Source organism: Scardinius erythrophthalmus, assembly GCF_964197995.2.
Source record: "Scardinius erythrophthalmus genome assembly, chromosome: 7".
Classification (NCBI taxonomy): domain Eukaryota; kingdom Metazoa; phylum Chordata; class Actinopteri; order Cypriniformes; family Leuciscidae; genus Scardinius; species Scardinius erythrophthalmus.
Window position 1 is genome coordinate 10,857,826 of NC_138227.1, and position 26,441 is coordinate 10,884,266.

The window sequence follows — 26,441 nt, forward strand, 5'->3', positions numbered from 1 at the left end:
GCAGCACAGGTTGAATTTTATATAATATATACATTTTTCAGTTGTAGTCTTTTTAAAAAGCATCTGAAATAATAAACTAAGTGCAATGTAGTGTTGTCAAAAATATAGATTTTTCGATGAATATCGATACTGACATATCTGAAACACTTCCAATACTCATTTTCAACAGAATAGATTCACGATACGAGCTGCACTCTCTCGCTCTCTAATTTCTCCAACAGCAAGGGACACACAAACCCGCCTCCCTTCACTCACTTGTTTCATTTGCTCCGGGTGAATATTGTTGGTGTTACAGGGCTTGAATTTCGACGTGGGATTGCTCGTATTGCGCATAATTTGACTCATTCCCTCAGATTTTGTGCTCACACCCAAAGTCCGGGCACATAAAGCCACCTCTCAGTACTAAATTGAGTTATTTTTTTCGCTACTTATTCTCTACTTCGCTACAGGTCTTAAACAGCAGCCTAATATACCTGCTGCCAAGTTATGAGATAATATTACAAATATCTATATGACAGTTTTTCCCCATGGTATCGATGTCAAAATTGTGGCCAGTGAAATGTGGATAGTAACAACCAATAGCGACAGCGCCTGGTGAGCAAAAAAAGTTAAAGGGGTGGTTGATTATAATTTCACTTTTCTAACTTTAGTTAGTGTGTAATGTTGCTGTTTGAGCATAAACAACATCTGCAAAGTTACAACGCTCAAAGTTCAAAGCAAAGGGAGATATTTTATTTTAAAGAAATTGCTTTTTAAAGGGGTGGTTCGGGATTTTTGACATCGGACCTCATTTTTAAGTCAGCCTGGTTGTTATTCATCAGTGGAGACATTTTTTTAAAAAATTATCCAGTCCTTATATTTGGATAGTTAGCCGATGCTAGGCTAGCGTGAGTCAAGGGTAGATGTTAGCCAGCCATTAAAAACCGTTTTACCCACTCCACAGTGCACCAAACGCAAATCAATTATAACACTAGACTATCGATGCAAATGTGCGTTGAGAGAATAATGTTAGAAATCAAACTTACCTTTCATCTCAATGATCCCAAAGGAACTAGTTTCTCAGCAGCTGCGGAATTTTACTTTGCTCCAGTTAGTAATGCGGCAAAAAGTAAACACAGAAAAGAAGCGCACTACAGTGTGTGCAGTACATGTGTGTACCGGCTCACTCGGTTGCCTAGGTAATCAATATCACTCCGCTGCTGCTGTAGACAAGGCTTATGATTACAGGGAACAAATTATAACTAATGCAATGTGATGAAAGGTAAGTTTGATTTCTAACATTATTCTCTCAACGGACATTTGCATCGATAGTCTAGTGTTATAATTGATTTGGTATAAAACTTTGGTGCACTGTGGAGTGGGTAAAACGGTTTTTAATGGCTGGCTAACATCTACCCTTGACTCGCGCTAGCCTAGCATCGGCTAACTATCCAAATATAAGGACTGGATAATTTAAAAAAAAAAATGTCTCCACTGATGAATAACAACCAGGCTGACTTAAAAATGAGGTCCGATGTCAAAAATCCCGAACCACCCCTTTAAGGACTTCAACAAACGGCTGGTAGGGACTACACAACATTCATCCTGGGTTAGTGACATCACCAACCCAAGAATTTACATAAACCCCGCCCCCTAAACACAATTTATAGATTATCAAGACAGAATATGCTAATCAATGACTGGAAGATAACTACACATAAGCAACATAAATCCATCAACTAACCATTCAGAAATGTCCTGTTGCTTCTACATGTTGTCACTTCTTAAGTCTCTCCATCTTTGTCTGACTCTGGTTTGAACATAAAAGGCTAAAAGTTTTTTAAATGTTCAGTGCATGTCTGTGTGAGGTAAATTGACACAAGCTGTTGTAGCTCCACCCACTGTGCCGCGAGCAGCAGCTCATTTGCATTTAAAGGAACAGACACAAAACAGTGCGTTTTTGCTCACCCTCAAAAAGTGACAAATTTAACATGCTATATACAAATATCTGTGGGGTATTTTGAGCTAAAACTTCACATACACACTCTGGGGACATCAAAGACATATTTTTACTTCTTGTGAAAAGGGCATTATACCACCCCTTTAATGTCTAGTCCTGCCCGCAACCCATGAGGCTTTGGCTCTGCTGAAGGCAGTGAACACAAACAAAAGCTACATTAGAGTTTTAAATGAAGGCTTATAGTGAAACACTGAAGACCTTATACATTTACAAGAGATATAAAGGTCTATGTTACTGCATTTATACTCCACTAATGGATAACTTAATGTTTAATCATCAATGCATTATATTTGTAAATTAATTTCATATTTGTAAAGTTGATTTCTGGTCCATTGCACCAACCTGCAAACATGAAGGTATGAGAGGGGTGTTTATATATTACTAATAGTAGCTGATTTTTTAAAATTATTTAAAATTAAAATATTTAAAATAAAATGTATTCAAATGTATTATTTAATATAATTTAATGAATTAAAATGTCATTTATTTAAAATGCATTAATTTTATTTATTGTGAAATCTCTTAAGTAATTCATCTTAAAAGGTGCTAATTAAATGTAAATAAAAATCATGGGGTTATTTTAAGGAAGCAACATGTTCATCCTTGTTAAATTCAAGCAGATGGAAATAAAGATGATGTTGATCTGAGATGGCAGTGATGAGCTATACACACATGGATGCACTCATACTGACAACACACACACACACACACACTCATTGTGGCATTCTGAGTCAGGTCTCTTCATCTACCCTCTATTGGCTGCAGCAGAGAATGAGAGAGCGAGTGAACCTGGGAGGGGCCGTGCGATGAAGAGAAGGGAGGGTGAGAGAAAGCAAACAGCAGTGCACTAAGGGAGCGTGAGGGAGCTGAAAAGAGAAGGAGCGATTCAGCAGAGGAGAGAGGGGACTCCAGACTGGATGGGCCCAGCGGTGCCTTGATGGAGCATGGGTCAGGTTTTAGGGTTCTCCCACTGCAGTGAGTCCTTCTTTTATTCCCTTTGTCTGTGTATTTCTCTCCGTACGGTCTGTAGCTGTTCATATTCTCTTGCTTTGTGTGTGATGCATCATCTTGTGTTGTGTGTTGGCTTTAGCACTCATTCACCTGTGTGTTTTACTGGATTCTGCTGATGTTGCAGTGTGCACTAGCTCTGTGCATGTGTACGCAGCATCTGCATGAGACTTGTGCTGTTTACAAATGCTTTTGAGGGATGAACAATGGGGGACAAATGGAATATTGTTGTTGTTAGTAATAATCTGGCACAATTTGATGTAACAATTGTTACAATTGGGTTGTTTTTGTCTAATTTGTATTACAGTATGTGCGTGTAAACAACAAATACTGGTGATTACAGCAAATTATATTGTAGTTACACTGATTTTTTTTTACATTTTTTTATCAATATTAATAGATTGTCATATATCCCTTTTGATGGGGATATGTGAAGGGAATTGGGCAATGTTCTAAAATTTGTGAAACAAAAATACAATATTATGGTTAACTATAACCAAAGCTAAGAAGATAAATGATCACAAATTGAAATTTTTAAAATATACTTTGACTCAATAATGATTTTAATGGCTCTGCAATATAAGCATCATAACAAAGTATTACATATATTTAATATGACACTAAGCATATGTTTTTTATAGACCAGGCATCAAATGCAACACTTATTTTTGTATAATATGTTAAGAAGGGAGCTGACAAAGGAAACCTCTCACTTCAAGATCTGAACAAAGCTCTGTTGCTTGGTTTGTTTCATTCATCCCAATGTGAAATGGGATCTCAGAGGCTTTTATCACAGGTCTCTTTTATGGATGTCCATAATATTCAAATGGACATGAGCTGGCTAAGCCTGGTTCACTTTGCAGTATATTCTCTGCAAGAACTGCCCAATTAAAGGAAAGGTCTGTCTGACCAACATGAAAAGCGAACATAATTTGCTTTGGCCTATATTTAACAGTACAATTCAAGTAAGAAACGATACAGAAACTGAATAATCGAAAAAATAATTAGCAAATAATAAGCAAAATACGCATATTTGCTTGTGCCATCTAGTTTACGTACTATAGGTTGAGCACGGTCCAGCATGGTAAGAAAGATTACAAACCGTTCCCGTCTCATATTAGTGATGTGGATGTATAGTGATGTGATGATTGTTTTCTATCAATACTATGGGACAGTATTTTTCTACATTCCTTTTTTGTCTGCAAAGTACCTTACGCTAGCTAATTAAAACTAGTTAGTCTGGGAACTTTCACCTTTCTATTTGATGTAATCATCTTCTATCCACCTTGTTTTTCACCATGGAAGTAATGTGCACATATTCATATATGGATAGAAGATGATTACATCAAATATATATATATATATATATAGCTTCCAATTAATTAGCCGCTATAGGTGAATAACTAGAAGAATATGGTAAAGTTATTTGTACTACGAACCAGTGCATTTATGATTATAACAATAAGTTAAAACAATACGCTAATAAATTTCAGTTTGCAATATCAAGAAGCCTTGCATAAGGTAAAAACTTTTACAACCTAGGATCTGTAATTTAATTAATATTTTTTAAAGTTTCAGATATCAGAGAATAGCATATCACATGGTGGGATATGTCAAGGTATAAGCTATTTTAAAGGTCCCGTTCTATGCCCCTTTTCACAAGATGTAAAATAAGTCTCTGATGTCCCCAGAGTGTGTATGTGAAGTTTGAGCTCAAAATACCCAACAGATCATTTTTTACAGCATGTTTAAATTGAAATTTTTTGGGGCTCAGAAAAACGAGCCGTTTCAGTGTGTCCCCTTTAAATGCAAATGAGGTGCTGCTGGACGACACAGGGGGCGGAGCTTCATGAGCTCGTGCTCAGTCTGTCAGGAAAAATTCATCTCACGGAATGATGATAATATCAGAAACTCTCAGTAACGGCGTTCATTTCGAGTCGGACAATAATGCCTACAGAGTCAGAGTGCTGTATAGAGATGAAACAGGTATGGTTTAGTAGTTTAATTACGGTTATTATAACGTATTTGTCATCTGCTTGTAGGCTATGTATCCATTATTTATTAATAGCCTACAAGTCTGCTGTCTGAATGATGATCAAACATGTACTGATGAGTTTAATAAAGTTTATTGTACATCACACAAAAGATGAAGCGTCAGTTTTACTTCAGAAAATCACCGTAAGAGCTGAGTAAACACAGTAGCCTAAGTTATAAGAAGTGCGCAAGTAGCCAGTAGAGTTGAGGGAGCATTCCTGTGGGCGGAGGTTAGTCAAGAAACGGTTCTGGTGATGTCACTAATGCAGGATGTAGAGGGGTGTAGTCCAATCGAGCCGTTTTTTGTAGTCAACTTCTGTTAAATAAAATATCTCGCTTGGCATTGAACTTTGAGCTTTATAATTTTACAGATATTATTTATGCTCTAACAGCAACATTACACACTAACTAAAGTTTGAAACATGGAATCGCATGCAACGGGACCTTTAATACATAGTAGTCATTTACAACAATACTTATATGTAACAACAATACAACATAAGTATTATACTTAATAAGTATAATAAGATAAATAATCCACGTGGACTTAAATTCTTCTGAGAGTGACATTTAGATGTAAAAATGTGCTGCGCGCTGCACTTCTATGTCAATAACAAAAATAAACACACAACAAAAATGACAGCGGTGAGAAAATATCAGATAATGAAGCAATTAATCATAGCGATGTTGATATGTTTGCACCAGCTCTGCAGTTCACCGGCATCATGTCGACTGATGAGGTAACTAAAATTACACTGTTATGATAGTTTGATTATTATAGGCTAATATTTGAGACTATAGACTATAGATCTGGCTATGTGAGACTATATTTCAAATTAATCCCTTTTCTTTGCATAACACATTGAAATTACAGCACAGAATAGCTCGTTTGGTATTATCCTGGAAATTGTAAGCATTCGTTTCATAGAAGCTCTCTCGAGCGCGCTTAATCTTAACATTTTGATTTTCCCGGCAAAAACGTTCCGAATCCTTCTACTGGCTTTCATAGACAACCTAGGTCTCGGATTTTAAGTTGTTCACACATTGGCAATAAAAATTAATAAAAAATAAAAAATAAATAAAAATTTCAATTAACACATGAAAATTCTTACATATAGCCCTTTTAAATTGAGCATCATATATTGCTCTCTCGTTTCAGAGGATTTCGGAACAGTGAGCTCAACACCTGACTCCACTCCTTCCTGCTCAGATGGTAATATTTTCATATACAGTATATATATTAAATAAATGAGTGCTTTGGTTATCTTTGCATGTTTTCCTGATATCCACATCTGTTATAGCCCCTGATAATCCTTGAGGCTATTGTATACGCAGTCATAAACTTGCACCATTTCTGCTCAGGTGGAAATGAGGAGTCTGACTTCCCAGAACTGCAGACAGCCAGGGAATGGTCAGACGACGAAGAAGGCCTCGAGGATGATGACGCATGTCTCAGCAGCTCATCCGTATGGGGAACGCCGCGTCAGAACTCCTTTGAGCTCACCTTCTCCTACATTGCCTTCTCCGAGAGCGATGGCTCATCGCGGAGAGACTCGGGGCGCCGCAGGACTGGGGGGAGGGGTAGCCGTGGTTCACTGCACCGCACGGATACTCTGGAGACCCAGGTACTTCCAGACTCCCCTGCTGTGGAGTGGGACTCTCATGACTTCTTGACTGGGGAGGGAGACGTGGAGGAGGAGAGCCTGCCGTGGACACTAGAGCCACAGAGTCACAGGGTGGAGGAGTTTCAGGATAAAGACACAGGGACATGGGAAACAACGGAGGAGATCTCAGGCATCCAAACACACAACGAAACATGCAGTCATCAAAATGAGCAAATAACAGGTGCTCATAAAAATTACCATTGTGTGCAAATAACAACAAACGTGTGTTTGCATGTGTATGTAATGGACGTAGGTCATTAAGAGCTGTGTGTGTAAACCTCACCCCCCTGGCCTCAAGAGGTGCGCTAGCGACTGACGCTAACAACTGCAGTCTTTAGCGTCCTTGTTAGAACGCCTGCCTGCCACGCCGGTTTGTGTCCCCCTCGAAGTGGGTCGAGTAGGACCGGTTACAGATAGACAGGGGCGTAATTTGTGGGGGGGTTGCCCCCCCCCCCCCCAATATTTAATCTATGCATTACAACCCCCCAATATTTATACCATGATCACATGAAAAATATGCAGACCCAAACTTCAACCCCCCCCAATGTTCAAACCAAATCTACGACCACTGACCTCAAACCAAACCACCTCAAGTTTTTTTACTTCTTTTTTCAAGCAAATACTTTAAAAACAGTTGCTACAGTGTTGGCTGTTGTCTACTGGCTATTTAAATCTAGCGGTTTTAGTGTCTTGTGTCGCAAATACTATGACGCTGGTAGTGACGATTCTGTCTGACCAATCAGTGATCTGCAGTGTTTTCACGTCCCATTTTAGTATCGGTATGGTACGCTTGGAACCTCAACAGAGGTGGTGCCATTTAAAGCGGGCCGAAGCGAGCCGTACCATACCAGTACCATGCAGTGGAAATGCGCCATAAGTAGGCCGTACCGAACCGAGCCGTACCGTACCATGCAGTGGAAAAGCGTCATTTAAGTGACCTGGTCCATAATGGCCAGAATATCATAGTGTCAACTAGTGTCAACACTAGTGACAACAACAGAGTTTTGAATGGTCAAATGCCACTAAAAAAAAAACTAAAAAACAATAAACCTTTTAGCATTCCTGTAAAATTTGTCCTAAAACGCCTAAAAAAGGCATACCCAAAATAAATTGCATGCTGTTCTTGAACCATTTGGAGTATATGCATGGTTTTGGTCTCTTTTGAAAGGGGACACTTTGAGGTTTGGTCAGAATCACTGTAAGTCTTGCTGGTATTGAGTAATAGACCTTTGAACACACTAAAAAACTTAATGTTAAGTAGACTTTATGTCTGTCAGCTGATTTTTGGCACATACATAGTTTTTTATACACATGTATATATATTAACACCAGATTATATTTATATGTCAGATTTTACATATAAAATAGTCTAACCAGTATAAAAATATAAATATAAAACATAAATATATTACATTTATAAATTATTCACAATGGTATAAGCATAAAACAATACATATAAAAAAAAATGTATTGACCTTTTGCAATGAATCATTGTGTCACACATATAATCTCATGGTGATTTAATTGTGGATTATTTCGGCAGTACCACAACTTCATGGGTCAGACCCTTCTGTTGCCACGGAAACCACCGCCACCCTGCAGATGGTGGACCCATCACATACAACGCCTCCTGCCATTGGACATAACACTCAGGAAGAACAGATCTGTAAGCAGTGGTGCTCTGCTCTCAACTTATCGGAGGGGCCAACAATTCGCATCCAGATAGCAGGTTAGACATCACTTCCTACTTCTATAATCAATTATCTGCTCTCCAAGATTGCTTTAATTGTCATATTCTTTAGAGCCTGGTAGTTTTCTGACAGCACTTCATTAGTCAATATGTAAAACAGATCCTAGTAGGGATATGGTTTCTCTTGTTCACAAGAAGCGCAGGCTTCCCACATATAAATACAAATGCTTGTGTTTTATTGGAGAATACAGTTTCCATCTCCATGGTAACACACTCCAGGGGCTGCTACTATAATGGGCTGATGCCACTGAGTGGATTCCTGGCCAGTCCATCTTCATTATTCCACACAGACCAGAAAAAGCAGAGTCATGCTGTCTGTATGTGCTATACCGCTCAGAACCATTATGGCTGGCATGTGCTTTCCGCATGGCGGTTAGAAGGGTGGTGGCAAAATGGATTCTCATGTGCTGTTGTGTAATGAAGTATATTGACTGCAAGTAGCCATTTGTGTCCAAAACAGATATTACAGACAGTATTCATGAAATTGACATCATGCAGAGCAACAGATCTTCATGCTCACAATGTCAATAGCATGTTACAGTATAATGCATAAGCAGAGCTGGGCTGCATAGCAGAAGAAGAGTAGATGCACATTAAAAACATATAAACTACACAATAGATATGTTTATCAAAACAATGAATCTCAAAATAACTACATACGTGTACACTGCAATATATATATATATATATATATATATATATATATATATTACACAAAACAAAACATACTGTACAACAGAGAGAATAGCCCAGGCATGCTGTAAATTCATGGTTCTCAGAAGAAAGCATATACAAAGAAAATACTAATAAAAAATGACTAATAAATAAATCATAAAAAGAAAATAGAAGACCTAAAGTAAAAAAAACAACAACAACAACAACAGCATTTATGTATTTTAGTTTCTGCATTGGAACACAGACTTTCTAACTTCTTTAAGTTTAAAGAAAGTAAACGCAAACAGCAAAGACACAAAAACACTTTTATATTAAAGGGATAGTTCACTTTGAAATTAAATTTTGGTATGTTTTAGCTTACCTCAAGGGCTCAAACCGTTCTTGTCTGACAGTCATATAATGCAGGTCTGTGGTCACTGTCTCAAAGAGCATGCACAGAGTCCAAATTAAAACAATTCCCCATTGTTCAAATTAAACAATTCCCCATCGTAAGTACACATTGATGGCCTAAGACACGAAAACGAGCGGTTTGTGTGAGAAAACGAACAGTATTTATATCGTTTTTACCTCTTGTAACACAGCCACGTCCAAGTGATCTGAGGGTGCGGGCGCTTCCTGCTGTGTGACGTGTGCGCAGACTGGTGCATAGATACACTAGATGTCGCCTTAAAGACATTCGTTCCAATGAACTGCCGTAGCCAAGGCGACATCTAGTGTATATATCTATGCACCAGTCTGCGCACACGTCACACACCAGGATGCGCTCGCGCCCTCAGATCACTTGGACGTGGCTGTGTTACAAGAGGTAAAAACGATATAAATACTATTCGTTTTCTCACACAAACCGCTCGTTTCGTGTCTTAGGCCATCAGTGTGTACTTACGATGGGGAATTGTTTAATTTGGACGATGGGGAATTGTTTTAATTTGGACTCTGTGCATGCTCTTTGAGGTGATGACCATAGACCTGCATTATATGACTGACAGACCAGAACGGTTTGACCTAAAAATATCAAAATTGAAACTACTGCGGAAAAAAAGACACCTACATCTTGGATGCCCTTGAGGTAAGCTAAAACATACCAAAATTTAATTTCAAAGTGAACTATCCCTTTAAGGATACAGTATAAGGAAACATTTTTTTTTATATCTAATTGCAGTATTGTTTCTCAAATGTATCAAAGATTTTAGTAATTTTATAAGCCGGACACCCCCTTGCTTGGATAGAAATTGTTAAAGAAATATATAATATGGAAGAAATTACTTTTATTTTGAGACATTTTGAGAAAAAATGGGATAGTTCTGCCATGAAAATAGAGGGATAGTAATGGATATGACGATGTTAATGTGTTTGGTCTCGGTGGAATAGATCTGCTACACTGCTGCTGCTGTTGGTTTTTCTTACAGGACTTGCTACTGCTAATACACACACGACACACTGCTGTGAGCAAGTACTGTAAGATGCTGCTGCTGTACAATTACCAGTAGTAGATCTATATAGGTGGAGCTGGGGAAGGTAGAGGGTTTCTGAAAGTGCGCTGCACTGCTAAGGCAAATGCTGACCAAGTATTTGAAGGTTGAGCAGCGAGCTCATTGGCTACTGATACAGCAGGAACCAATCAGCTGTGCCCTATGGAGGAATGTGTTATTGCAAGTAGAGTTAAGGAACTATTAGTCTCGCGTAGCCAGACCTTCAGACTGACGGCTGAAGGTCTGGAATTCATAGCAGCTTTCTTTGGCCAAAGCCCGCCCATAAGGCCGTTTGACCGACATGTCAAACAACCAATTACAGTTCGTTTCGTTCAGCATCACGTTTCGGGGCGTGGAAATGTCCCCACAACAACAGACCGGCGGCGTGCAACAAGTCAGTCAGCATAGAAAATCAAAGGAGAAGAAAACAAGCAGTAAGTCATTGATCTGTTCGTGCACGTATACTTTTGAGAATCCTACGTTTAGCTGATCTTGATAAATGCTCATTGTCACTCATGTAAACACAAACGTTTTTCTTCCGCAATCACACGTCTGCGCTTTGTTTCCCGGCTGACCGAAAATAAACGCGACACTCGCGCCCCCCGGAAATCCGATCAAATTCAACCAATCAGATGACGACTTCGACATTCCTGAAGTGTTTCCAGTGAAGTGTACCATATGCATCAGACGTTTAGCCAACGTTCCGTGGGCGTGACGTCTGAGGCTGAGACTAAGGAACTATCAGCTTGTGCCATCTAGAGAAACTTTGTATTTCAATAAAATAAAAAATTCTCACCCTCATTCCAAAAAATGTGTAACACCAAATATTTTGTTAAATTTCTCGAATAGTTTTTTGTCCGTATAAACATATTTGCATGTAAAACCTGTGTTCAAACCTTTTGTGCTTAAAATCAGTAAGTTCACACTTCCAAACTTAGAATACATTTATAACCACTTTAAGCAGACTCCAGACTTGTGGTATGAAATCCATTATAACCCTAAAAAACTGATAAGCATCCTGTTGTAGATGTTGCTTAAGCAATAAGCCAATGAAAATGTGGAAAGGGGGAAGGAAAATGAGGATAGAACAAAGAATCATATTAGAGAGTCTAATATCCATAATTGTCTATTCTAACTGAAACAAATATTTGTACATTGCTTAATTATGATTTATCTTTTTCATAAAAGTGGTTGTTGGATGCATAAAGTCTAGTAATGTTACTTGTTGAGTGTATGTTATAGATTTACAGTGGTATTACTGTACATCCTTAATTAGTCTAAACTTATCTCAGGTAGATGTACAGTATGTACAATGTATTTGTGAGCTAGTGTATTTGTGTCCTCCCACTATGTCAGTCTAACTGCCTCTGTCTTCTTTAATGGGGCGGGCACAATTGTGCAGGTTTATTTTTGGGCCGTTGGGCCAGTGGGGCTGCTGACAGCGCAGGCCCATCCAAAAACAGCTTGAGGGGGTTTCAGAGAAGATCAGGGACATAGACACAGGCCAGAGAGGGATCGGCCCATGAAGACTCCAAAATGACCAGTAAAGGTGAGGGACCAGGAAATATACACACAACAGAATATGACTGTCAACATAGAGAATAATTTAAGCTGAGTGCACAGAGACATGGATGAACTTTTGTTCCTGTCTGAACCACATAGCAAAGAGTTAGAAGTTTAATCATGCGCTGTAATTTCAGTCGAGTTTGTTTTTAGGGTTTTTGATTATGTGACGAGAGATGTGTGTGGTATTTCATGATATTAAAAGTTGTGTGTTTGTGTACAAGATGGAGAATGAATGAAATTTTATATTTATTCATACTGTACCTAGGTTGTGTGTGGATGTGTGTTTTATGTATGTTCAGTATGAATTTGATGGGCATGATGGTATTAATCTATGATAAGTGGGTGTTATCAGTTTTGATTTACTAACTCTAACCCTTTACTTGATTCTGATTAGCCAATTGCAGCTTTAGCTAGTCAAATATTTTGAACAATGCCTGCTTAACCTTAACCGTTGAAAGAAAATGATTATCCTACTGCTTTCTTCAACTAAAATCAATTATTTCACTAATGTAGTCATTACCACCAAAAAAAAAGTCTGATCACGATTTAACATCGCGCTTTAGCAATAATGAGTATGACCAGCATTTATAAACATGCTTTTGTTGCTAACATTACTGAGATTTTGAAAATATATATTTAATTCAGTCAGAAAGTGCTCCTTTTTTTAGAAAGTAGTTTTGAATGTCATTAGTTTTGCGTTTGTTTACAGACAGCCAGCCTGAGCTGACAAACTTGCTAAAGCTAACCACGTCAAATAAGTCAGTTAGGCCACCTGGCATAACAATAGACAGTTCTGTCTAAAACTAGGGGCTTCTTACACATTACGTTGATGTTATAAATAGTCCATCCACCTGCTGCTAGGTCCACCATTCAGAGTCGCACGACAGACATGAATGGTATTAGCACTGATGTAATTCTGAATGGATTAGCCACAGTATTAGCCTTTGAGCTTTTGTTTTGCTTATACGAGTCTCTTAAGAGAGTTTTCCCAAACTGACTTTTTAACACTGAGAAGTGATTGATTAAAAAGTAAAACTTTTACTTTGTGCGGTTCTTGAAGCCCTGAGACTGTTGGCAATGGGATACAAGTTGAGTGTTGTCAGCAGGTGCTTTTAGAGACCACTTTAAATTCTTACTTTCTCTTCCTTCCTACACTGACTAAAAATAGCCAAGGTCAGCCCAAAAGACTCCTTGCAGTTTGTCTCCATGTCATCAATAACTTAAACCGACCCACCCACTCATTTAGCCTTGGCATTTCTATCCTTTCTTACAAGAAGTTTTGATTCACATGTATCTACATTGCATCCTTAAAGTGCTTGCAAAGCATAACTATATTGATATTCATCTTTGTAACATTCTGTTTCGGCATTTGTTTAAAAAATAGCGTTCTAAACAAAGGTTTGGGAGGAGCTACTGTAGTTAATCTAATCTCGCAAATCATTACTCAAGAATTTAGCCTATAAAAAGCTGCTTACCACACTACCGTGTCACTCCATGTCCTGCCTTATATCTGTCCATTTATTACTAACTTTATTTATTATATACTTAATCTGTGGACTTTATACTTGAAAATATAAGATTCTGTTATGCAAAGGTTTGTCTCCATCCATATGTCTTAAATATCTTACAGAGTGCAACAATTGGGTTCAGGGAAGTAAAAATCCCATTCATTTTCCTCATAGGGGAATTGATTTTTTTTATGATAACTTATAAAACATTAAAGACAGTCCTACTGTGAGCCACAATGTTATTCAGTGGTATATACTTTTGTTAAAGCAATCAGCCCACATTATTTCAATGCATTTTTTAAATAATCATGTATAATCAACATTGCAATTCCTGTTGAAAAACTACATTATCCATAGTTTTGCAAAAAATATTGGCTAATCATGCCAAAACAACACTTTAACACTCCACTCCCATAAGCACTCCATATGCATATTTTCCAATAAGCTTAATTTATAGTTTCTATCTTTACATATCCATTTTTTTTAAATCAATTGTTTTATATTTATCCATTGTTTTTAATTTGGTAAAAACCTATTTGTTGTAGTTCTTTCCCCGATTAGAGCTGTTAATTACCTTTGTCATTGTCTTTTTGTCCGATTTCCACCCAAAAAAAATTCTTCAAACCAATGTTTGTAATTTAGTGATTCACATTGTAGCTGGTAGATTTTGGTTCAAGGATTATGGAAAGGAAAACTTTGTATTATTCCTATGGGAACAATACTGATTAAACCATGCTTGCTGAAAAAGACCCTAACCCTAAGTGGATGAGCCGAGCACATAATTTGCCAAACTAAGACATGCTTTTTGGACAGCATCCTTTGGTCTCTATCATCCACTCAAGGCCCTATCCCTAACCTAACCCTAAATGACAGGTTGATAAGCATTAAGTCTAACCTTAAGATCTAATTGGTTGATCTGAATGTTCCAGGACCAACTAGGATGTTGATCCAAAAACATGTTCTACTTGGGTAAATCACATTAAGCTTCTCATGCTTTTTATTAGAAGTACTCACAAAACCCCAATCCTAAGAAGTAATCTTTGACACTTCGCACATTGTTTGTGATTCAGATGTGAATGTTACCTCTAATCATGTGGCTTGTTGAGGAGAGGCATGCTATTATGTTTCTAAGTGACATTTAAGGCGTACATTGGAGTATTTTGAGAACACTGGAGGAGTAAAATGTCATAGAGACGTATGATATTTAAGAAACCACCCACAGCACCCTAGCATCCACTTAAATCTAGTTTAATCTGCATTTGTTTGTCTTGGAACAAACAACTTTAGGAAACCATTTGTAGTCTAGACTTGTAGTTTTATACCCCAAACCTTTTTCTACCTCCATGTAGTAATGGACCTGATCTACTGGAAGGATATGGAGCGGACAGGGATGATGTTCACAGGGCTGGTGGTGGGACTGCTGGCTCTGTTCCAGCTGAGCATCATCACTGTGGTGTCCACTCTCTCCCTGGCCATCATCTGCTTCACCATCTCAGTCAGAATCTACTACAAACTGCTGCATGTGCTCCAGCTGGGAGATGGAGTACACCCCTTCCAGTGAGTCTCTTCTCTCTCCTCTTCAGTCTTCTCCAGTTTTTAATTTACTTGATTCCAGATATTTTTGGAACATGTCCTCACCTTAGTGCAAATGGACCATGAACAGCGCATTTGGTTGTAGTACAGTATTATGTGGGGGGGGGGGGGTTAATCTATACCAGTGCCCTTTCCATTTTGGCAAGATGATTTTCTTTATTTAAACATTATATCAAGCAAGGACCATCTTCAAGTGATGTGCATTCTCAAGCTAAAACATTATTGTGTAATATGATGGGGTTCAACAGTGCCTTTTGAAAAGTTACAGGGTTGACAGTCTAGTTTAATTTGACATTACAAGCCTGTAGTGTTGGGGATTACAAGTAACGTGAGATACAGTTTGTAATCGGATTACTTTTTTTCAAATAACTAGTAAAGTAATGCATTACTTTTATATTTACAACACAATATCTGAGGTTATTTTTCAAATAAGTAATGCAAGCTACTTTGTTTTCCCATGTATTGACTGACAGCTCTCCTGTCCTTTGTTGAGAGATATCAGGAGTAGGAGGCAGAGGCGTTGTGTGCGCCGTTTAAACATAATGGTTATTGTAGGTCTAGACTAAATGTGAGCATGTTATTACTCATCTAATCAGATTCAGTATTCCTCAAAATTGGGGCTGCACGATTAATCGCAATTTCCATGTAATCGCACTTCAACCGATTTGGCTTATCACGATTTTGAAATCGCAAATGCTGCGATTATTTGTCATGCGCAGTTTGTCATTGATGTATGGCTCGTAAACGCTGCTCCATCTGAAAGCACTGTGAGTTTGAGTCACTTATAACGTGCATTTGAAAAAGCAACACGCGTCAAACATCTTTCCAAACATGAGAAACATTTATGAGCCTCTTGTCCAACAAAAGACATCATTTAATAACGTGCTCTTACTCCAAACTTCATAACGACAGTTGAGCATCCTTCTGTGAGATGATGTGGCTTCTTACACAGAATAAGGCAGTCGTGTGTTTGTTAGTCATGTTTAATCAAATTAAAGGGGGGGTGAAATGCTCATTTTCACTCAATCACCTGTTAATCTTGAGTACCTATAGAGTAGTATTGCATCCTTCATATCTCCAAAACGTCTTTAGTTTTATTATATTTATAAAAGAAAGATAGGCTGTACCGAGTCTTTCCGGAAAAAAACGAGCGGCTGGGGGCGGGCCGTGTGGGCGGAGCTAAAGCTGTGCTAACCGAGCTAACAACAACACAGAGAGACATTTGAAGCAGTTTACTCACCGCATGCGACAGCGAACCTTTATCATTGTGACTGCTCCATCCTTAAGCATTAGACGATCTGCAAATCCGTCGATCTGGGCTTTGTTTATAAAACAATCATCGTCGAAATGCAGGGAACAAAGAGTCTTGCACAACCTCCGTTGATGCTTCGAAGAAACAAACTCCATCCACTGTTCTCTTAACGCTGGGTTCTTTGGGAATCTGTGCAGGGTTGTCTTGCCCTGGCAACCAAAAACCCACTTCTCCGCCCGCGGAGAAGTGCCCTTAGGACCCATATAAGGAAATTCCGCCCTATCTTACATAAGACAGAGCCATACTCGAAAAAAACTTTCCGAAACTTGTGACAAACCGGAAGGAGTATTTTTGGAACAAAAATACTCCTTCAAACGTACAACTTAACTTTTGAAACTTTGTCCATGTTTAGCATGGGAATCCAACTCTTTAACAGTGTAAAAAACTCAGTATGCCTAAAACAGCAATTCATACTTTTTAGGGAGTAATACAAGATTGTAAAGCATTACTTCTAAAAGTAATTTTCCCCAACACCACAAGCCTTGTGTTCAAAGATCATGATACTGCTAGGTGCTTATTAGGAAAAGCGTTTAATGCTAATATTTGATTATTTGAAAAGCGATATAGAATTATGGTAACCAGGTTGAAATTTTAAGATCATTCCCTACTGAGAAAATAAAGTAAAATATACTAATATACTAGTTTACTTTACCAGTAAAAAGAAGAGACATTTAGAATTTTTTTTATTGCATGTCACTTGTGATCAAGTTGTAATTTTGTTCAAAATGTTATCTAATTGTATATATTTAGGATATATAAAATGCTAGCTATGATATTAGCCTTAGAATAGAAAAAAAAAAACATTTTATTGCAAAATGTATAAAAGGTAGTTTCCACCACAGAATACTACATTAAACAGAGTAAATGAAATGTGATGGAAACTGCATGGTGGTGGAAATATTTTTCAGAAAAAGAGTTTCAGAAAAAAATTACAGTATTTTTCTGTGATATGTGTGTTCATTATTAGACATCATTAGAAGACGAAATGGTTTCACTTTATTTTGATGGTCACTTTTGAACATTCTAAGTAACTCTGCAACTGTATTAGTATATGGAGTAGTATTAGAGTAGACTGTCTGCTTAATATCTGCTAATTCTTTATTGTGATTCTCCTCCAACAGACTTTCTATTGACTATAAGAAACTTTGCAACAACATGTCAACTTATTCTAAGCTTACCATACTCTATCAATACTCTACTGTCTAGTAGTTAGTTAGTAGACATGAAGGTGCAACGTTACTTCAACAGAATGGGTTCCCATCCCATCATCCCCAGGGACCATTAAAATAAAGTGAAACCATTTTGTCTTCTAATGATGTCTAATAATGAACACATATACAGAATACTGTACGTTTTTTTCTGAAACTCAAAAATATGTCGTCCACCGTGCAATTTCCATCACCTTTCATATACATATTACATATTACCGATAAATTAAATGAATGAACTAATGAGAGGGTGAGATGATTATTTTCATTGGGACAAAAGAGCAACTTTTGATTTTGAAGAAGAAACTATGGGCTCTACTTTGGATAAATGCATCTTCTTGATGCCAAAAATAACTATATTTAATATCTGTGTTTTCAATGTGTGTACGGCTATGTCTCTGTATGCATTGGTGTGCTGCAGGTCATATCTAGACTTGGACATCAGTTTAAGTGGCGAAGAGGCTCAACACTACGTGCAGAGGGCCATTGTGCTGTCCTGCTCGGCCGTGGACACACTGAGGAACCTCATCTTTGTGGGAAACCTGTTCAACTCACTCAAGGTACGGCCTGGGAATTCATTTGTCTATATCCTGAATCTGTGTGATACAACAGTGATATTCCACAGTCATGACAATGAGTCATCGCTCTCTTAGTATTTTAATGGTTTTTTTTTTCCTTCTCTCTCTGTGACAGGACATCTCTCTTTCAGAAAGATTCACATTTCTAGTTTTGTGCTCTGTAGTGCCTGTCATAAAAGATTATTTTCATATCTTCTTCTCTTGTCCGCTTCTATTTATTAAATTTTCCTTTTATCTTTTTTGGTCTCATCTTATATTCAGTACCTTTTTTTTCATCCTCCTGAGAAAACCCTTAGAAACATATTATAATGAGAAACGCCACTGACATTTTTTTTTTTTGTATCATATTTCATAGGAATGTGTTTTCTTTCTTTTTTTTACACTATTGACTTGTAGTGTCTCCCCAACAGGAAGAAACCAAAAAAAAAAAAATGATTGCATGTTAATTTACATGAAAAGAAAAAAACTAATTATACATCAAATACTAATTATAATTACAAAATAACATACCTAATTGTTTCACTTTCCATGAAATTCATAAGTCTTCATAAATGTTGTCATGACAGCCGTCGCAATTAAAAAAGGTCCTCTACGGAGAACAAAAATGAATGTTCATTATTTCAGGCCTCTCAGCTGTGCACTTGACAGCTGTCACTCTAAATACACTCAAGATTTAACACATGAAAATCTTCTGACAGTGTTCTGGGTTGTATTTCCAGGCACGTGTGGCCTATATCTTGACATGAAGTGTCTCCTGGACATTATGGCACAGAATTACAGAATACATGATAATATTCTGCATTTTTAAGAGAAAATTATGGATTATAAATTACTATTGTGTTTTTTGAGTTTTATGCCTGAAGACTATTTTGCTACAGTAAAGCAAAGCAGTAATGAAACATTAAATAAAGTAAATCTATTGAGTTATACAGTAACACTTATGTGTATATCATATCTCATATATTTAAGTGTTGGAACAATTTGATGAGTAATGTTTGAGATCTTTGACATTTGATTGCAGACTTTAGTATCTTGCCAATCTGAGCGCAGTTTGAGACATTGTTGAGATCTCTTTTGATTCTAGCTGAGACACATATGAGATTACTTGGGTCTTTTGCTCATGTGAAAAAAAATGAAAAGCAGGAAAAAGTCCACATTTAATCTCAATGATCAAATAGGTTAAAAAACGACGTTCTAGCAGCACAGGTGGTACAACATTCACCCTCCTCCTCCCTAGCTCCACCTGTCTATTTCCGCTTTATATTCTGCTTTTATGTTCCTACTTTCACTATTAACACAATCCGGATAAGTCTGGTTTTCATGCTATTTTTATTTTTTCTATTACAATTTAATCATAAATCGCTGATGATTTAATATATATTGGAAGACCAGTCCTATAAAAGTGACCTAACTTTGTATTATAGACACGTCTAAACTGATAAATTAGACAGCCTAGGACTGCAGAGTCTTCAGCTGAAACTCTTTAACAGTCCTCAAGTTTCGGGGTGTCACAGAGTCACAGGATGACCTGTGTGGTATGTGACATGGGACACATGTGGTCTTATGTAGTATGAGACGAGAGGATACAAGAGGGTCTTGTCCTGAGTGCGGTTTCCAGTTTCAGACTTGGCGACTAGAGACTCCTGACTGAGAGATATAAGAGGAAACATTTTCTCTACAGGCCAGAAGCCCAGTGTTAGATAACAGTTTCACAATCATCACGTCTTGCAGTGGATGCGTGTTTTGGTAGAATGCTGAGGTGGCTTGTAGAATCAGATTTGTATACACAAACATTTAGGAATTGAGTAATGAAATGTTTGTTGTTATCCCCAGTTCTTGTTGCTGATGTATCTGGTCACGTTCCTGGGAAACCTCTGCAATGGCCTTACCTTGCTCATCATCGGTATGATGTCCATGTTTTTTACTTGTTTCCAACTTTACTTTCCAACTTTTATGATAGTTATGCTGTGTAACTTGCAGTCAGCAGTTATTCTATGACTTACACAGTGGCCTCAAAAACATTTTAACACTTTTGTATTACATTACATAAACTATGAACCTTACACTAAATTTGACAACCAAAATACTTTTTCTCTTCATTTTGAACAGTATGAGAACAGAATAAAAACGCCTATGGGAGTGGAAAGTTCTGCAGGTGATCTACTGACAATGTGCAAATTAAAGAACACAGATGCAGCGACTAATTTCCATAATGACCAACTCAATCTACTAAGAGCAGCACAACTATTGCAGCCACGTCAAGCATGAATTGAGTTAAGACATGCTTTCTTTCTGTGTTAAATAATGCCACAAATACCAGTAAATTGACTACCGCAAAATGTTGTGTGATTCATTTAAATACTCTCCTCCCATAAATTGTGCATCTAAAAGGGAGACTACAAATGCATGCAATAAGGTCAGAAGCAAAAAATATAGCTGCGAGCAGCGATTACGGGCCCAAGCCGGTGGCACCGCAACCCCAGGCACCGGTGGTGGCGGTACCGCCGGAACATATATATATTTATATGTATTTATATATGTATATGTATATATATATATATATATATATATATATATATATATATATATATATATATAATGTGTGTGTGTGTGTGTGTGTGTGTTTTTAGGAGAAGTCTCTACTGCTCACCAAGGCTGCATTTATTTGATTAAAAATACAAACAAAAACAGTAATATTGTGAAATATTATTCCAATTTAAAACAGCTGTTTTCTATTTTAAAATATTTTACACTGTAATTAATTTATGTGATCAAAGTTGAGTTTTCAGCATCATTACTCCCGTCTTCAGTGTCACATGATCCTTCAGAAATCATTCTAATATGATGATTGATGGTCAATAAATATTATTATTTTCAATGTTGAAAACAGTTGTGTACAGATTTTTTTTCAAAATGCGTTGATGAATGTAAAGTTCAAAAGAACAGCATTTATTTAAAATATAATTTGTTTTAACATTATAAATGTCTGTACTGTAACTTTTGATCAGTTTAACTCCTTCTCGATGAATAAAAGTATTGATTTATTTTATTTCTTTCACCCAAAAATAAAATTAAAATTATTACTAACCCAAACTTTTGAACGGTAGTGTTTAATGTTACAAAAGCTTTAGATTTCAGATAAATGCTGTTCTTTTGAACTTTCTATTCATCAAAGACTGTACACAACTGTTTTCGACATTTAAAATAATAATGAATGTTTCTTGAGTATCAATCATCATATTAGAATAATTTCTGAAGGATCATGTGACAGTGACGACTGGAGTAATGATGCTGAAAACTCAGCTTTGATCACAGGAATAAATAACAGTTTAAAATATATTAAAATAGAAAGCAGCTGTTTTAAATTGGAATAATATTTTACAATATTACTGTTTTTGTTTGTATTTTTAATCAAATAAATGCAGCCTTGGTGAGCAGAAGAAACTTCTCTGTTATGTGCGTGCCACAGACTGCACGCACGTACGCTTAGAGTTCCGCCTTTTGCCTTCCGTCAATATTACGTTATTAGAAAAATATTTTTTTAGAGAATCGATTTTTTGACATTTGTGAATCGATTCAGAATCGTCCACGTCCGCATCGCGATGCATCTAAGAATAAATTTTTTCTCCCACCCCTAGATTTCATACAACACGTTAATAAACAGTTACAATTAAGTCACTTACATTTTAGATGCAATGTTGACTGTTTTTGTTCTGTTTCAGCAGCGAAAATAGTTAAAGATCACGGCAGAACCATCACGCATCACGTGTTTTCTCATAACTGAACGATTCAGCATTTTTAACGAATCGGTTGACTCAAAGATTGAATGATCAATCCATAAACATCTGTCTTAATCATGATCGACTCATTCGAACGAATCGTTTGAACGAATGAATCAATGACTCGCTTATTAAGATGGATGCCTGGCGACACCTAATGGCGGTTTAGTGTTGTTTAAAAGCATCATTCTTTCCCACATGTGTGTGATTTGTGTGTGCAACATTATCATTATTTTTCTTTCACTATTATATTAGCGATTTAAAAGCACCCACTCGTGTCACACGTCGATTAACCGGTGGGAAAATATCCTCAGACACATACCTAATAAATGTATATTTAAATACAATATTGGCCTACCTGGTAAAAAGTTTTATATACTATTTTGATGTCCTTTTGGACACAAGAGGGCAGTATAGCCCTATGTTTGCTTTTTTGTTGAACCAAATAGCACTAAATAGCCTGTTTTAACTTTTTCATTCTTCTTGAATTGCAAAAACAGAATAAAATGGGTTTAGTTGTGATATTTGTATTCTTTTATATAGAAATAAATGGTATATAATTACATTTTTAGAAGATTTTTAGTGTTTCCTTTTTGGACATTACTTTAATCCCTCGCCATAGCAAAACCGTTTGAGATATTTATTATCCATTCACAATTTAGCATATTTAATGTAGTTTCATCATGTTGAAAAAGTTTGGTACGAATAAAATAAATAGTTTAAGAGGAGTGGCTAAAAATTCAGAGGCTGATTTTGCAAAACAATTCACATTCAGACCAAAATATCTGACTTCCTGATGGCCAGAGCTATTGAATGTAAATTAGAAAGTTGTCCGGCTTGATGAGAACAATATAAAAACTGTTTTTTCTTTACTGTAGTTAAAACTAACCCCCCCACTTTTGTCAAAAGCATGTTGAAAGTGACACACTTCCTGCTGCCAGTTGGTGGCGCTATAACTTTGACTCACAATAGCTACATCCATCTAATCGGCCTCTTACCACGAACACACTGCTGAAGTTTCATCAAGATCAGTTAATGTATGCAGAAGTTATTCCACTTCCGTGTTTCTCTTTTCTCGCCATAAATTCGATTCCTCGCCACAGCCAAACCGTTCGAGATATCAAAAATCCGTCCGCAATTTAGCATCCTCAAAGTCTTGACTACATGCACACCGAGTTTGAAGGGGACACGGTGAATTTTCTAGGAGGAGTATTTCACATTCCACAGCAAGCGTTTTCCAAACAACCCATAATAGCCGACTTCCTGTTGGGCTGGCGTAAAACTTGACGGGGGTAAAGTTGTTCGGCCCGATGAGATCTATATGTGTACCGAGTTTCATATTAATTCATGCGAGCGTGTTTGATATATGGATCAAGTTTTAGAACCCCGTTCAAGGGGGCGCTGTTGAGCCCCCCAGCCACGCCCGGGTACCAGCTTCAGCCCGTCCCTGATGGCCGTGGGTTCTGACCTGTGTGCAAAGTTTCAAGAGTTTTTGAGCACGTTAAGGACCCCAAAAGCCCCTGAAACCTTGATTAACAATATAAAAGCAATAGTCAAATCCCCCCCTCCCCTCACACACACACAGACACAGAGAGAGGGAGAGAAAATTCTTCAGAAAATCCACATTCAAACCAAAATATCTCTCTTCCTGTTGGTCGGAGATGGTTCATGTAAATTAGAAAGTTGTCCGTCTTGATGAGAACAATACACATACCAAGTTTTGTGATTCTAGGAAAAACTAAGCCCCCATTTTTGACTAAAGGTGGCGCTACTGAGCCATTCCACCACGCCCGTTTCTGAAACTTTGCACATGTCTACGGGCTAATAAATGTGATGTGTCTGTTGAGTTTCATGCAATTTCAAGTATGTTAAGAGTCTCAAAAGCATCAAAAAATAATATTAAAGTTTGATGCGTTGCCACGGCAACAGTATCTAAGATATCAATAATCCTTTCACAGGTTTACATCTGCCGTGTGTCTACATTGTACACATAAAGTTTGAAGCAAATCGGGTAAAAATAAGACACTGATTTCAAAGCATTTTGAAAGTGATGTACTTCCTGCTGCCTGTTGGTGGCGCTATAACTTTGACTCACAATGGTCACATCCATGTGATCGGCCTCTTACAACGAACACACTGCTGAAGTTTCATCAAGATCAGTTAATGTATGCAGAAGTTATAACACACTTCCTGTTTCATTTTTTCGCCATAAATTTGTTTCCTCGCCACGGCCAAACCGTTCGAGATATCAAAAATCCGTCCGCAATTTAGCATCCTCAATGTCTTGACTTCATGCACACCGAGTTTGGAGGCGAATCGATGAATTCCCTAGGAGGAGTACATTAAATTCCACAGCATGCGTTTCCAAACAACGCTAAATAGCCAACTTCCTGTTTGGCTGGCGTAAAACTTAGAGCACGAAAGTTGTTCGGCCCGATGAGATCTATATGTGTACCGAGTTTCATATTATTACATGCAAGCGTGTTTGATTTATGGACACGTGTTTGGATCCCGTTCCAGGGGGCGCTGTCGAGCCCCCCTGCCACGCCCGGGTACCAGCTTCAGTCCGGCCCTGATGGCCGCGGGTTCTGACGTGTGTGCAAAATTTCAAGAGTTTTCGAGCATGTTAAGGGCCCCAAAAGTGCCCGAAAGGTTGACAAAATAATAATAATAATAATAATAATAATAAATATAGCTGCGAGCAGCGATTACGGGCCCAAGCCGATGGCACCGCAACCCCGGTGCCTTTACCTAAAGGCACCGGGGTGGCGGTACCGCCGGCTTTGGCCCTTCATCGCTGCTCGCAGCTATATTTATATATATATATATATATATATATATATATATATATATATATATATATATATATATATATATATATATATATATATATATATACATACACATGGCTATAATGAACAGGCTGCGATGTCAAGATTGCAATGCTGGAATGTGTGTGTGTGTGTGTGTGTGTGTGTGTGTGTGTGTGTGTGTGTGTGTGTGTGTGTGTGTGTGTGTGTGTGTGTGTTTGCATGTGTGTTCATGTTTTTCTATCCCGGTGGGGACTTCAACCTGAATGCACACAGACTCATGGGGACTCGTGTCACAGTGGGGACCTAAATAGAGGTCCCCATGGGTAAACAAGCTTAGAAATCATACACAATGAGTCTTTTTGGAAATGTAAAAATGCAGAAAGTTTTCTGTAATGGGTAGGTTTAGGGGTAGGGTTAGTGTGAGGAGATAGAATATACAGTTTGTAAAGTATAAAAACCATTAAGTCTATGGAGAGTCCCCACAAAGATAGTAAACCGTGTGTGTGTGTGTGTGTGTGTGTGTGTGTGTGTGTGTGTGTGTGTGTGTGTGTGTGTGTGTGTGTGTGTGTGTGTGTGTGTGTGTGTGTGTGTGTGTGGCGTGGGCGCGATGGAACAGTGGACACATAAAAACATACGTCATTATACAGGACGACATTTAAACTGCAAAGTGTTAACTTATATTTGTGTACTGTCGCAATAAGACACAACATTGTGCTTTTGTAAAATAATTTCAAGCAATCCACCCCCCTGAAAGGCGCTAATTTTAAAATTAAACTAAAATGCTCATGGCTGCACGGGCATTCATGGTGCGCATCCACGACAAGGAACGAGCAGAACAAAGTGGACGTTTTTCAGTTAATTCCTACTTCCAAAGGAATTCATTTGAAACGCCCGCTCAACCGCTCACCCTGTGGTCTGTGTGAGTCCTAATGCCCCAGTGTAGTGACGGGGACACTATACTGCCAAAAGAGCACCGTCCTTCGGATTAGACGTTAAACCGAGGTCCTGACTCTCTGTGGTCATTAAAAATTCCAGGATGTCCTTCGAAAAAGAGTAGGGGTGTAACCCCGGCATCCTGGCCAAATTTGCCCCTTGGCCTCTATCCATCATGGCCTCCTAATCATCCCCATGTACTGATATACTGATTGGCTTCATCACTGTCTCCTCTCCACCAGTAAGCTGGTGTGTGGTGGGCGTTCTGGCGCAATATGGCTGCCGTCGCATCATCCAAGTGGATGCTGCACATTGGTGATGGTTGAGGAGATTCCCCCCATCTATGTAAAGCGCTTTGAGGTCTCAGAAAAAGCGCTATATAAATGTAACAAATTATTATTATTATTATCAACCACTATCAATGTCAGTGCGGACGAAAATATTTACTTTCGTTTTTAAGTTTGCGATTCAAAAGCCCCCAGCGGTGTCACACGTCGATTAACCGGTGGTAAAATATTCTCACCGTCACATACCTAGTATATTTTTATGTAA

At 37.8% G+C, this 26,441-nt stretch overlaps 1 protein-coding gene across 2 annotated transcripts in view; it reads left to right on the top strand.

The window, feature by feature from the left end:
* The first annotated feature begins 2,840 nt into the window (after positions 1-2,840).
* Positions 2,841-26,441, top strand: part of rtn2a (reticulon 2a) — a 38,262-nt gene continuing 14,661 nt past the window's right edge. Inside the window, exons 1-7 of one of the 2 annotated variants that reach the window (XM_081370467.1) lie at positions 2,841-2,974; positions 6,201-6,254; positions 6,404-6,886; positions 8,249-8,434; positions 15,023-15,230; positions 18,208-18,346; positions 20,198-20,267. In XM_081370467.1, coding sequence (XP_081226593.1) covers positions 2,944-2,974; positions 6,201-6,254; positions 6,404-6,886; positions 8,249-8,434; positions 15,023-15,230; positions 18,208-18,346; positions 20,198-20,267 — 1,171 coding nt within the window. In that variant the 5' untranslated portion in view covers positions 2,841-2,943. Of the gene's footprint in view, positions 2,975-6,200; positions 6,255-6,403; positions 6,887-8,248; positions 8,435-12,011; positions 12,149-15,022; positions 15,231-18,207; positions 18,347-20,197; positions 20,268-26,441 lie in introns of those variants that run through there. The other variant, XM_081370466.1, reaches the window with a different exon arrangement.